Source organism: Momordica charantia (assembly GCF_013281855.1).
Source record: "Momordica charantia cultivar OHB3-1 chromosome 8 unlocalized genomic scaffold, Mcharantia_2.0 BLBB01000008.1, whole genome shotgun sequence".
In the NCBI taxonomy this organism is placed as follows: Eukaryota; Viridiplantae; Streptophyta; class Magnoliopsida; order Cucurbitales; family Cucurbitaceae; genus Momordica; species Momordica charantia.
Window position 1 is genome coordinate 16340256 of NW_028275166.1, and position 14516 is coordinate 16354771.

The 14516-nt window shown below is 29.9% G+C and overlaps 1 protein-coding gene across 1 annotated transcript; it reads left to right on the top strand.

The window, feature by feature from the left end:
• The first annotated feature begins 913 nt into the window (after positions 1 to 913).
• Positions 914 to 2252, top strand: LOC111025395 (ribonuclease MC-like). The gene is made up of 2 exons (XM_022303247.2): positions 914 to 1496; positions 1592 to 2252. Exons 1-2 carry the CDS (start codon positions 1248 to 1250, stop codon positions 2033 to 2035), a joined length of 693 nt encoding a protein of 230 aa, XP_022158939.1. The 5' UTR covers positions 914 to 1247; the 3' UTR covers positions 2036 to 2252.
• Positions 2253 to 14516: the final 12264 nt, after the last annotated feature.

The following is a 14516-nucleotide window of genomic DNA, read 5'->3' on the forward strand; positions in this document are numbered from 1 at the left end:
TGATAGGTCACTTCTTAACATAATCAAATTAAGAATGATTTTATTTATTTATTTTCAATTTTATTTCATTCATTATCTATGTCTCGAGGGTTTGGAAAAAAAATTAATGATTTTAAATGTTCAACAAAGACAATAGACGCTCTCAACAGCTAGGTACCGCTCTTTTTCTAATTTATTTTAGCTCCTTCATGATTTCGTGTCGCAGTAAAAACAAAATGGTCGTCTCAGAGGAAGGAGAAGGACCTGCAACAACAGAGACTACTAACCCTCTTATTGTTCCTACCCGTCTGTTACGAGTCTGGGATGCCAGGAATCCTAAATATGAGGGATCCCCCAAAATAAATTAGATGGACAGGGCTTCCGCAAGGACCTCCCCCTCTTCCTGGTCAAGATAGATGGGAAGGAGTCTTATCTTGGAAAAGTCATAACCAGCCTCTTGGAACAACCCAACAGTCAAATATTTTCATAATGGTATGATATTGTAAACTTTTTAATAAGCCTTCATGGCTTTCTTCTCGTTTAACCCAAAATATCTCATACCAATAACATACTAAAAATTTAAATTATGAAAATATTTTTTCTAAATGGCCATTTCAAACTACTTAATGTCTTTTTCAAATGAATAAATAAATTATGCAAAAATATGGCTCGGGTAATTGTCTTTGATTTTTTTTTTTTAATAATTACTATTAGTCATCCTATTTTTAGAATGACCTAGTTTTTTAGAATAATTAAAAGTTTTATTATTTTAAATTTATTTTTTCTCTGTTTAAAAATAAAATGATGACCTACCTAAATATGCAAGAATATTATCTAGTGTATTTAACTCATATAACCAAGTAAAGCTCTCTAACTCTGGTTTAATTTCCTACTTTATTATTTTACAAATAAACAACTTTGTTTGAGCAAAGAATTGTGGCCAAAGGATCCAATGAATCTCTTCGTGAAGCGTGAAACTTGAGAGGGTGCTACTACACCTATTTTCGACTTGTACTAATTATTTGAGTATCGAAGTGCTCACTCTCTGTCTTGCATGTTTCACATGTTTCACTATTCACGAGGATATTCATTCAATCGTTTGGACAGATATTCTATGCTCGAACAAACATAATTTACCGTTTATGGTGATTCAACCATTGTGATGCATGTGAAAAAAAGTTGGTATCATAATGCTATAAATAGCACTAGTTCAGTAGATGCGTGATACCAATTGAGATCTCACAACCAAAGGTACCAAAGAAAAAGAAATGGGAAAGAGAGAAATTTTATTGGTTTTGAGTATGTTTCTAGCGATTTCAAGCTCAGAGGGCGTGAACGAATTCGATTACTACCAAGTCGTGCTTCAATGGCAACCGGCCACTTGTAGCAGTGCAACTCTAAAAACTGTATGCGTGCAACCTCCAGAAGATAGATATAGTGTCCATGGTGTTTGGCCTAGCCTATCGTCAGGATATCTTCCAACGTGTTCTGGTACTCCGCCCTATGATGCCAGAATGGTAGTCGTTCATATATCTTATAAATCTCGTTAGGTCCCCTAATCTTTTTAACGTGGGATGTTTATCAATCTAAATGTTTTTGTTTTGAAATTCAGATATTGACGATTCAAGCTAGGTTAGACCAAGACTGGCCAAACGTGATAACCGGACAAAACCCGCAGTTTTGGAGCTACGAGTGGACAAAGCACGGGACTTGTTCGAGCGCGTATCTGAACCAATTCCACTACTTCAATTTTGGACTATGGGTATATACCAATTACGATCTGCAATCTATTCTGTATCAATATGGTATCTACCCCAATGGACAACAATACACAAAAACAGTTGTCCAAAATGCAATTTATAGTGCAACGGGAAAGTGGCCAGCCCTTCGCTGCAACAACAACTACAGAACTGGTAACATGCAGTTGCATGAAATAAGTTTGTGTTTCAGCAAGAATGGACAGATTCTCATAGACTGCCCATTCAATGTCGTTACATGCAATGAATATTTCGTATGGAATTCATGGAGTTATTCAGCGAGTGTGGCTAAGGAGTAAAACTAATCACTGCCTTGAAACTGCTCTTACTACGAGGGTTAAGCTGTTGGAAGTTATGTTTCTTAATAAATATCTATCTTTAGTGTGTTTGTAAGATATGTTTTCTAATAATTGTCTACCTTCATCGTGTGTTTATGAGGGATAGATGGAACAAGTTGGTGTGTAATGCCGAAAGAAAGAACAATCTAATGAATAAGTTTATATCTTGGTTTCTAAATCTTTACTATTAAATTTTTTAGTTTAGACGGTTAGAGATATCCTATAAATGATTAAAATTTTCTTAATGAATCAGCTTGAGTTTTGGGCTTATTGGTGGTTTAATCATGGTGGTTTAATCATGTTTAAAATCATATATCATAGTAGGAGGTCTTGTGTTCCAACCATGTATTGTTATATTTGTTAAGTTTTTTTTGGTTGGCGGGTGGTTTAGTCCTCTTTAAAATAGACTATGGTAATTTGTAATAATGATGAGACAAATTGTTATATTGCAAAAATGTTCACATGCCATAATTTGAAGGATATTGCCAAACACAGTGGGGAAACTTCATGAACCACACATAGAGATAATACTGTGAAATAAATAAATAAAACATCCTAAAACAAAAATACTATACAGATGCTTAATTTTAGGAAACTTTTCAACAATAAATTCTAGCTAAAAAAATGAAGTTAAATTGTAAGGAGATCAATTGAATAAAATGGTAATGATAGTGGGTAGCAAAAATATTTTATGTATTTCACTAAATGTCACCAGTTTTTCAGATTTTAAAATATAGCAAAATATTTGAATTTTTATTTTCGGAATTTTTATTATTCCAATTTTACCCTTATGATATTTGATATAAATCCAATCTATATCTGATAATCTATATTTGTATCTGATATACATATGATGTATATCTGTATCTGATATATATGTAATCTATATAATGATGTATATCTGTATTTGATATACATCCAATCTATATCTGATGTACACTCGATGTATCTTTGATATACTCCCGGTAAACATCTAATATATCCCTGATATACATCTGATGTACACTTGAATCTGGTCAATACTAGGGTATTCATTAAAACGGATTAAACTTGTAATCAAGTTAAACTCTCTCAATCCAAATCTTACAAAGTTCCCATTTAGATTGAATATCAGTGCATCTCGTGGGCTCTGTAGACACCGTATTTGGTCCGAGCTTCATTTTAGTTTTATTTTTAATTATTTAATTTTTATTTTATTAAATACTATAGGATTACTTTATTATTGGTTATAGGCTAAAGTTTAAATTAAATTAAAAAAAAATAGATTTTGTTTTAAAGAATTTGATTTAATATTAAAATAAAAGAAATAAAAACATTTTATTTTATTTATATAATTTTGTTTTAAAGAAAGGGGTTTTAATTAAAAAAATTTAGATTCTGTTTTGGTTAAAAATAAACATTTGGTTTTTCCTCCTATTTTTCCTTCGTCAAAACCAAACGCTTTCCCTTCCCTCTTTTTCTCTGGTTTTACTTGACTCACGCATGTTAGTGTTATTTTTTTGGTATATTTAAAGGGCACACAACACACAGAGTGGAGGAGAAAAAAAAAACAGAGAGCACACAGAAAAATGATTTGGGTAAAGAAAATTTTTTATCTTTTATTTTTTATTTTTTCCCTTAGTCTCTAAAGGCGATTCAAAAGAACCAACACACAACAAGACTCCGGTGCACACCTCACGACCTCCATTGCTGCCTTGAGACCATCCTCTGGTGATAGACCGACGACGACGAAGAGTTCAGCGACCCACTCTAACACGACGAAGGACATCGTGGTAAAAATCTTTCCACAGTATACCCCTACATTTCTTTTAATAATAAAAAAAAAATTTCTTTTTAACAAAAAAAAATTCCTTTTAAAGAAAATAAACTTTTTAAAATAAGTTTTGAAAAATGATGTAGATAATTTTTCTTAAAGTAAAATAAAATAATTTTTAAATAAAGTAAACAAAAAGTTTATTTCATTTAAATAAAAGATTTTGCATTAAAGTTTTTTAAGTTAAAAAAAAATAATAAGAGTTTTTATAAACTAAATCTTGTTTAGAAATAAATTGGATTATTTAAAATTTCCATTCAAAGTTGTTAATTTTGTTTTCTTATTTTTTTTTTTAAAAAACAGAATTTCTGCTGCAGGGATTTAAAAAATAGATGATTTAAAGAAAATTGTTTTAAAATAAAATCTTATCTTGTAACATTTGTAATTTACAATAAGTTGTTAGGGGAATGAAATCTTTTTTTTTAAATGATGAGTATCATTTTAGAAAAGATCTTAACAATTTGTTTTAAGTAAAATTGATTTTTTTTTAATTAGAAATAAAAGGTTTTCTTGAAAAAATCTTTTTAATGTCAAAGTACATAAAAAAAAATTGTTTTAATTTAACAAAATTCGTAGGTTTTTTTTTTAGTTTAAAAAATAAATTAAAACTTTTGTTTTTGTAAAAGAGTACAATATTTACATCTAAGAGTGTTGACATAGTGGTAAGATGTTTGGCTTTTAATATACAAACCCAAGTTCGAGGATTTCGTTTAGAGTTTTGTTTTTAAACAAAATTCATAAATAGAAAATTTTGTATTTTAAAAAAGAACATGGCTTACATCCTAAGGTGGTGGCACATTGGTGAGATGTTAGAATGTCAACACTTAAGTCACGAGCTCAAGTTTCAATGAGCTTTAATTTACTCGAGGTGCTTAATTTTTCTAATGGCCTTATATGTAAATCATACTATATACACTCATATCAGTAGTTTCAGACGCTGTATATCGCATCTATATTAGATATACATATCAATAGTATATCACACACTCATATGAGTAAAAACCAAAACATGGTTGTTATTTTGCTATTTTTTTTAATCATGTCTCAAGTTCGCCCTAAATAAAATAACTCAAAAAAGTTACACCCTATATATTTTCAAATAAACTCGAGAGATACGAATTTATTTGAATTTAAGTCTTTTCAATTGAAATCCATAAAAAATATCAAAGGCCTATTTTGATCTAAGACCATGATGAACCTGAGATGGGTATTTTCAATAGGTAGAAATTGTTTCCCATGTTTACAAATATTGAACCATTTTATGATTTTGTAAATATGTCAAATTATTTGAATTGTTATTTTTGGATTTTTATTATTCTAATTTTACACTCAGATTATTTATCGTTCATTGATATACCAGCAGATCATATACCTTGATGTACTCTATACAAGGTATATCAACTATAACTGATATACCTTGATATACTCCAGACTAGGTATATAAGCTATAACTGATATACTTTGATGTATTCCATGGTGAGCAAAATACAATCCATGGATCTCATCAGTGTGTTTGGCTAACGGTAAATAGTTTGATAAATCACGAAACTTAATAGTAATTGTGTTATATTATTGATTTATAATCATTTTTTAGTCCATATTTTATATATATATATATATATCTTTTTGGTCAATTCAGGTTGATCAATAGTGTTGAATATCAATTAGTTGATAAAGTTGATAAATTTTTTTAAAAGTTGGATTTTAAAAGTTGGAGTTGTTTTGTTTGGAATTTGAATGAAATCAGTCGAGCTCATGCACTTGCTGTTATTTGTGGGCTTCATTTGTATTCATAATCATGTGTGTGAGTACTATATTTAGCTAGTAAAATGTCCCCACTTATAATGATTAAAGCTTCGATGTTGGTAACCATTGTGATTGAAGTTTTATAGAGATCGATATTAATCTATTACCTCCAATCGTTAATAGTCAAGTAAGAAGGCCGAAAAAATAGAGGATACCTTCAATTAATGAGGTGAGAAAGAACACAAAATGCAGCCGTTGTTAGCGTGTTGGTGAAAATCGTAGAAGTTGTAAATTTGCACCTATTAAACGATGACGTATATCATTTGTATTGGTAGTTAATTGTGATATAATTAGGCATAACAATGACCATGTATATCAAATACTACTTCTAGGAGTACATCAGAGGTATATCAGAAGTAAATCAAAGGTACATCAGATGTATATATCAGATATTTATTCGATGTATATAAGATACAGATATATATTGGATTTATATTAGATACACATATACATTAAATATATATCTGATATCATACGAGTAATATCAGAATAATAAAACTTCCGAAAATAAAAATTCAAATATTTTGCTATATTTGAAATTTTGAAAAGCTAGTGACATTTTTTGATATAAAATATTTAACTGGTGTACCTTAGTTGCAAAACAAGGAGGTATATCAGTTATAGCTCATATTCAGTATAGAGCACATGAAGATATATCAGTTGTAACTAATTTACCTACTATAAAGTGCATTAGAGTAAATATATATGTTATAACTTGTATATCTTAGCTGCAATACATCATGGTATATCAATTACAATCGATACCTTAAGGTATATGATTTATAATTGATATGTCTAGTATGGAGTACATTAAGATATATCAGTTATAAATTGTGTATGCGAATAAGATACATCAGAAGGACATCAATAAAGTATATTAATATTCATCAATAAGGTATATTAATATTAAATAAAGTACATCAATGGTATATACCGTTTATAATTGGTGTATCAACAAAGGTATATCAATAATGTATATCAATAATTGAATATGGTAAATCAATGGTATATAAAAAATCCAATTTATGTAGGATGAAAAAAAAAAATCAAAACCAAAGAAATAATTGTGTTGGGCTTGGGCTTATGGTAAATTCGACTCTTGCATGGGCTGGACTAATGCAAAATATGCTACTTTTGCAAAATTAGAATGTAAGTTGCTAATTTTGTAATTCTCTATTATTATTATTATTATTATTATTTGTTAAAGCAACCGCCCCTAAATAATTTATCAAACAACTAGATTTTGGTTTAAAAATTGAACTTAGCATAACAAGCATGTTTCTTCATTAATAAGAGCATTCCGTTCATTCCATATTTATTACTTTTTCCATCTTCAAGCTATAACCTTAGCTAGCTGCAATTCTATTTAACCATCTCTGAACGACTTTCATAAACAATCTTGGTTGGTAAGGATAGAAACATCTCCACAGAGCAAGACTTGTGGATTTTTATTTACATTTACAAATGAATGCATATATGGAACAAATTTTTGTGTACAATACAAACAAAGCTCGGTAGAATGTGCATTTATTTCTTGACATGTTAGGTAGAAGACAGACTACTCTTCTTCTTGAACTTTAAAAATGGATTTAAAAGGTCTGGTTTTTATAATAAAATGATTTTTTTGAATCCAAACTGTTGGAAAAATTAAATAAACTCTAATTCATGATTATTCTAAAATAAAAGCCATAAAATTCCAGAACAATCAAAACTAATGATCTAAGCATGGAAGAAAACCAAAATCTATAAAGGGATTATAATTACGTGAAACCATTAGATAGATTGACCATGATCTGCAAGAAGTTGTGGTTTGTGGTCTTCCTCAACTATGCAACCCAGACCAAATAGTTTGATGGGGCAGAGGAGGCTCAAGAAGCAGAGTGTATTGGAGACCATAACCATATATTTATAGGTTAATCATAGGGTTTCCCATCATCCCATACGATTAATTGGCTGGTTTTTACTTAGCAAGCCACACCACTAAATGGGAAGTCATGAGCCCATAATTAAGATCACTTGTATGCCCATTAAATAGCTCAAATATAATTACTCTTTTATTTGTTACGCACATATGAATTAATTATTAAATTAATTCCAACAATCTCCCACTTGGATAACAATTTTCTTTATTAGCAATTATATTAATTTATTCTTTAGTGCACATCTCAATGCTATTAAAATAAACTTCCATTTGATAACAATCCAGTCCATCTCGCATATCGATGAAAAATCAAAGCGGCTGTTGTCACATGTATAATCACGACTCAACCTTCAATGATCACCACACCAAATATACTCAATGACATGGATCAAATGTGGAAGAGCAACATGAGAATTACATGTAATGTGATCTAAACATGTCTATTCTCAACTGGTTCAACTTTATTCTTTAAAGAGATCCAAATTTATGCTTTCTAGCTTTATGTTAAACTACATTTAGAAAGAAAATCATTCAGAGTAACAAAATAAATCATCTTCTTTATTATGCAGAAAAGAAAAACAACATGTCTAATTTAAGAAAACACAAACTCTCACTCAATTGACATACCATAATTTTCACATCTATATGAGCATTATGCTCGTAAAACATTTGTGAAAATTCTTAATGAGCGGATACGCAATGATGGAGTTGCATTTCTTTAAACAAAAATACTCTAAATTTTCTTTATCAACTAAAGCTTAAATATTCATACAAAAGCTTTTGTTGCTGTAATATGGAAAAATACAAATCTTTGTCAAAATAACCTAATGACAAAATTTGATAACCATATTCTTAAGTTCGTTGCCACATACAAAATTCTATAAACACAAACTTTAGTGGTAAAAGGGACTAAAGTGACTCTCTACCACGAGATAGTAGTATCCTTTAACATATTAGTGAATATAGCCTCAAAGGTGGATCTAGATGACAACTCAAATTATCAAAATAAAATAGCCTTATGATCCCTAATTAATATGATTATGATGAGTGATCATGTAACTTTTTTTTTAACACCTTATAACTCTTTAGATCCAATTAAGAGTTATCAAAAATTGCCTTTCATTCTTGATATGAATACTGGAAAGGAAGCATATAGACTTTAAGCATGATTTTTTTTTTTTAATTTTACTTTATTATTCAAGGGACCTCTATTGACATTGAGTTTATCTTCACTAGTGATTTAATATCCCCTGGTGCATAAATCTTTATGCTAGAAAACTTGCAATACCTTTCAACATAGTTCTTTTGTGAATTCTCAATGTTACTTGAGATTGATCTTACAATTTCATTTCACAATATAAAAGAGATATGTTTATGCAAGTTTTCATCCTCTAACAAGACCTTTATTATGTCGCAGGCATATTACACTAGGTAAATAAATTTACTCCCACTAAACCTGTAATTCATAATTATTACTCCTATTACCTTCCGATATTTACATATGATAATATCAATATGTAATGAAAATTATGAAATTGCAGATAAAAATTCTTCATTGAGATCACAGATGAATATAAACATTTTGAAACTTTGTGTTACTAGATCAAAAGTTTCCAAAATATACAAATTTATTGATTTTATAAATTATACAATTAAGAAACCAATCTTTATATTCATCTGACAAAACTCAAAAAAGTTATAAGTATTGTCATTTACTTGAAATAACTTTTCGAGAAGCTATAGAAAAGATCTCTAAAAAATTAATGTCAGCCTTAAGATTTGAAACCATAACAACTAGATGACCCTTATATTTGTTAAGATTACCTTTTAAAAGCAATATAACAAAATGTAAAATATCTTCGTTCTTTGTTGTTTCAACACATTCTTTATGACATTCATTTTTCCTTTTAAGAGATAAGACTTTGTTTAACTGAAGAGAATATACTTTTTTTATCAAACTTTAATCTTTATAATCATATTTCTCCGATCTCTTCTACTTTAATCACATTTTTAATGATATTGAGCTTGTTTTACTAAAATGAGGAGAATCTTTATTCTTTGCTAACAACAATATTGTTATAAAGAGAAAATAACTAAATTTCTCTTAAATATAACATTCTTTACTTTATCTTCCCCTCAAACTCAACATCCTTAAGAAACTTTAAGATCATATCCATATTAACTTTAAGTGGGAACTAACTTTAGAAATTATATATATTGAAAGACTAGTGTATCTAGAGTGACAACTAAAAACCTTAAGTCCAAGTCTCGTAAAACCTTAGTACCAACTTTAATTTATTTCTTGGGTTAAGTAAGAAAATATAAAATTGTACTCATCAATTGTTTATTTCCTAGGAAATAAACAATTGATGAGTACAATTTTATATTTTCTTACTTAACTCATTTTTCTTGAAACATCAGTTAGAAATTAGGTTATTAAGAGTTCAATATCTACCCTTATAAGTATCATAACTCACTACATACCTACTGTATAATGTCTCAAATGGTATCAAATGCACAAGTAAATCCTTGAATATTTTAAATTTTGTGCATTGGATCCTTTAGTGTACTTACTAGTGTTCCTTTATTCTTTATTAAAAATAGTTAACAAAAATTTAAAGTTTATTTCTTCTGGGCTTTTCAAAACAATCCTTAACGAACTTTCCTAATTATTTCCTCATTAAATATAAGTATTGCCCATATTTGGTCTGGGTTGCATAGTTGAGGAAGACCACAAACTACAACTTCTTGCAGATCATGGTCAATCTATCTAATGGTTTCACGTAATTATAATCCCTTTATAGATTTTGGTTTTCTTCCATGCTTAGATCATTAGTCTTGATTGTTCTGGCATTTTATGGCTTTTATTTTAGAATAATCATCAATTAGGGTTTATTTAATTTTTCCAACATGTGGTATCAGAGCAAGTTTTGCATGAATGATTATTGAATCTTTAAGAGTTAAGTTCAAGCATTGTTCTTTTAATAACTTATTTATTTAAACAAAAAGTTATTAAAATTATTTGAATTGATAAGATGTTTGAACAATTTTCACATGATTAAAATTCTTCAAATTGATTGAAAATTGTTCGAATTTATCCCTGATTAATTTGATAAAGTTTAATTTTTTTTATTAACAAATTAGTTGTGATGGTGAATCTTTAGTTTTAATTAAAAGAAAAATTAAAGAAATTGTGGCACTCCAATAAGGTGTCGTTTGAAGATAACGGCTGGTGCATGGAGATAATGCCCTAGCACCAACTATTTTTTAATTGTTGCAGTGCGCAAACTTACAGATGTTTTTTTTTGTGGCTATTTATTTAATTTTTAATAATTATTTATTTAGTTATCAATTTATATTCTGTTTTGAATATTCTAGGCAAATTTAAATATGGAGGTCCATTTAATTTTCCTTTTATGTAGTGCTAATTAAAGATTGTTGATTATGGTGAATAAATTAACAATTTAATCAATACTTTGCACAATTTTTAAATTTCTATGAATGTTTTGATTTAGAAATATTATTGTTAATTGTTGAAAATAACTTAGGTATTTTATTTTCATATGGAAACAATTAATAATAATTAAGTAATAATTTTGTGAGATTTGAGTATTGTTATTTATACGAATTGTGATCGGCCCAAAGGAAGGTCACAATTTGGCCAAATAACAAATACACTTACAATTATGACATTAATTATTGATATTAGATTATTGTGCTCCAATTAGTGCTCCATAGCCTATGTTGAATTGTTGATGAGTTATAATATCAATAATATTCCTTTTGGGAAAATCCAGTTTTTATTTATTTATTTTTTATGGATTTAATAAATTGTTTAGAGGACTTTTCCCAATTATTAAATTATGCATATAAAGATATTATTATTAATTTTGAAAATAATTTTGGTAGTTTTATTTTCATAAAGATAAAATTAATAATAATTAAAGTTATATATGTTGCATAATTATCTGATCCTTTTGGTTGGTGTTAATTTGATGAATCATGCTGCCAAAGTAGCCTCTGATTTCTGATATTGATATCTTTCAAAATTATTAGATGTTCGTGGATCTGTGTATTTATGAACTCTGTAGTCGGCCCAAAGGAAGACTTCAGTTTGGCCAAATAACAGGTCCACATATAGTTAGATGGTGATAAACATGGATAATATAAAGTTATGCCATGTGAGTGATTGCCGACCCAAAGGAAGGCTTTCACTTGACAAGATTGATTATCAATGTTTGATCACCACATGGAGAGTACCAATTGCAAGTTGATATTGTCGGTCCAAAGGAAGGATATCAATGTTGTGTTAGGTATCTTGTTGTCCTCATTGAGTTTAATTATAAAATATTTTTATAAATACATAATGTTAATTTCGAGCATGTTTAATTATTGAATTAGTTATTGTTAAATATTATTTAATTGCCTTACTGTGTATTTAAGAATAATTTATATTCAAGTTTGCATGAATTTTTGATAAAGAAAGGAAACACTTCAACTTTTGTAAATCAATATCTCTCTAAGGTTTAATTGGGATCTTGAAAAGTCAAAGTAACCTGAAACCATTAGATAGATTGACTATGATCTGCAAGAAGTTGTGGTTTGTGGTCTTGCTTAACTATGCAACCCAGACCAAATATGGGCAATACTCTATGTTTGATGGGGAACAGGAGGCTCAAGAAGCATAGTGTATTGGGGACCATAACTATATATTTATAGGTTAATCCTAGGGTTTCCCATAATCCCCTAGAATTAATGGGCTAGTTTCTACTCAGCAAGCCACACCATTAAATGGAAGTCATGAGCCCATAATTAACATCACTTGTATGCCCATTAAATAGCCCAAATATAATTTCTCTTTAATTTGTTACCCACATATGAATTAATTATTAAATTAATTCCAACACTAACCTCTTTCAGTTCTTGTTGGACTTTGAGAGAGATTTCATGCAATAGGAAAAAATTATAACATGTGGGATCCAGAAGTTTAAAATGTCGCGGTTTAGCTTTGTATTTTAAATCCACTACATATATTAACAAATATAATATATCTGTTGTGAGAGCTAATATAGTGTATATGATTTTAGTTGAATACATATCTAATTAACGATGTTGGGGACAGCCTTCGGTTCTCGAGTTTACTGAACGGGAGCATTGAATGTTACGAGGATACACAAATGAAATGAGGGAAACTGAAGCTGCCCAGATGATACTGTGAAGCTAGACTCAGGAATGACTAATAGTTTACTTCTACTTCATGGAATTCTATCAAATTTATGATTTTATTCAATCTTTTAAAAATCAACTTTTTTTAGATGCTCTAGCTTTCTTGAAATTTAGTAATAGACTTTAATTTGATTTGTAACTAGTTTTATGCTTTGATTTATTCGTATCTAGGATTAATTATGATAAAATAATAATGAAGTGCCAAGATCAAAATCATGTTAATGCACTCATTATAAAATTATCCACCTGTGTTGTATTATCGGAATGATGAATATTGTATTAATTGTAATTGGTTGTATTTTAATTATGGTTTAATTTACTGTTCATTTAGTTAGGTTGTTATTTCTAGATTTAGTTTGTTAGTCAAGTTGTTTTAGGAGCGTGTATTTATATACCCAAGAGGCAAGATAGTTAAAGTGTGGAGAATAATATTTTTATATTCCTCATTCTTTTGATGTGAAATGGTATCAGAGGGGAAGGTCTTGTGTTCGAACCCCTGCGTAGTCATTTCCTACCCATTTTATATTGATTTCTACTTGTTGGGTCTTGATGTTGTTTTTCAAGCCCACAAGTGAGGGGAGTATTAGATATCCAATAAATTAATTAAATTTACCCAATCCATCAGCTTAAGCTTTTGGGTTGAGTGGTGGTTTATTCATTCTTAGAATGGTATCAGAGCATACTACTAGAGGAATTCATCACCCTTTCCAATTTGTTGTTTCTCACCTTGGGAAACTGATAGTGTACTTTATACACCACATTTCATGATATTCAGGTGGAAATTAGTTAACAATTTTCGGTCATTTATGGCTTATTTACGTGTATAACTGATGTTTTTATAGGATCAAGCCATTATAAAGAATTGGAGCATAAGCGATCAATTGAGAGGAAAACTAGAGCGAAAAAGAGGAGCTTAATTAAGCCACATCAGCGCCGCAACGCCATCATGTAGCAAGCACCATGGTGCCTACAGGTCAGAATTGGGAGTAAAATCTCGAAGAAGCAGCGCCACAACGCTAGTACACAGCGCCATGGCGCCTTGCAGACGAAGCTTGGGCCTTTTCCGCGATGACATCGCCGCAGCGCTGTATTGTAGCGCCATGGCGCTACGAACTTTCACATCTGTCACAAATCTGGGACAGCGCCATAGCGCTCACTAATGGTGTCATGACGCTGTAGCGATGCCCTCACATAAGTAAAATATGAGTGTCCCGTTTTTGGGGACTTTTGGGGATTCTCACATGGGAGAATTGGAATTTGGAGAGGATTGGCTCGAGATTTGAAGCAAGAAGGGCGAGAAGACAATTTTCGAAGGCTGGTGATCGTGGAGATTGCGTCGGGGACGGTCAATCGACACTACGACTTTAGTTTCTGTCGTTTCCCTTATCTTTTTTAGATTTATTATGAAATTCTTTGTGGGATTTTATTGTATTTTCGTGAACATGAGTAGCTAATCTTCTTGTTCTAGGGATTGACGTAGCCGTTGGATTTATGAGTTGGATTTATTAACAATTGTCTTGATTGATTTGTTTTTAATCTATTTGTGCATTTATTTGCTTAATGCTTTTAATCTCTTGATCACAGATTAATTGTTGCTAAATCTGAATCTTACGCTCGGGAGAGGTGGTTTAGATTGGAATCTAAATGCATGACTGTGGTAGTTCTAAGATCGGGAG

Excerpts from the sequence above, each read along its gene's own strand:
- LOC111025395 (XM_022303247.2), top strand. The coding sequence starts at position 1,248 with ATGGGAAAGAGAGAAATTTTATTGGTTTTGAGTATGTTTCTAGCGATT. Across the intron at positions 1,497-1,591 it reads CGCCCTATGATGCCAGAATG|ATATTGACGATTCAAGCTAG; the intron begins GTAGTCGTTCAT and ends TTTGAAATTCAG.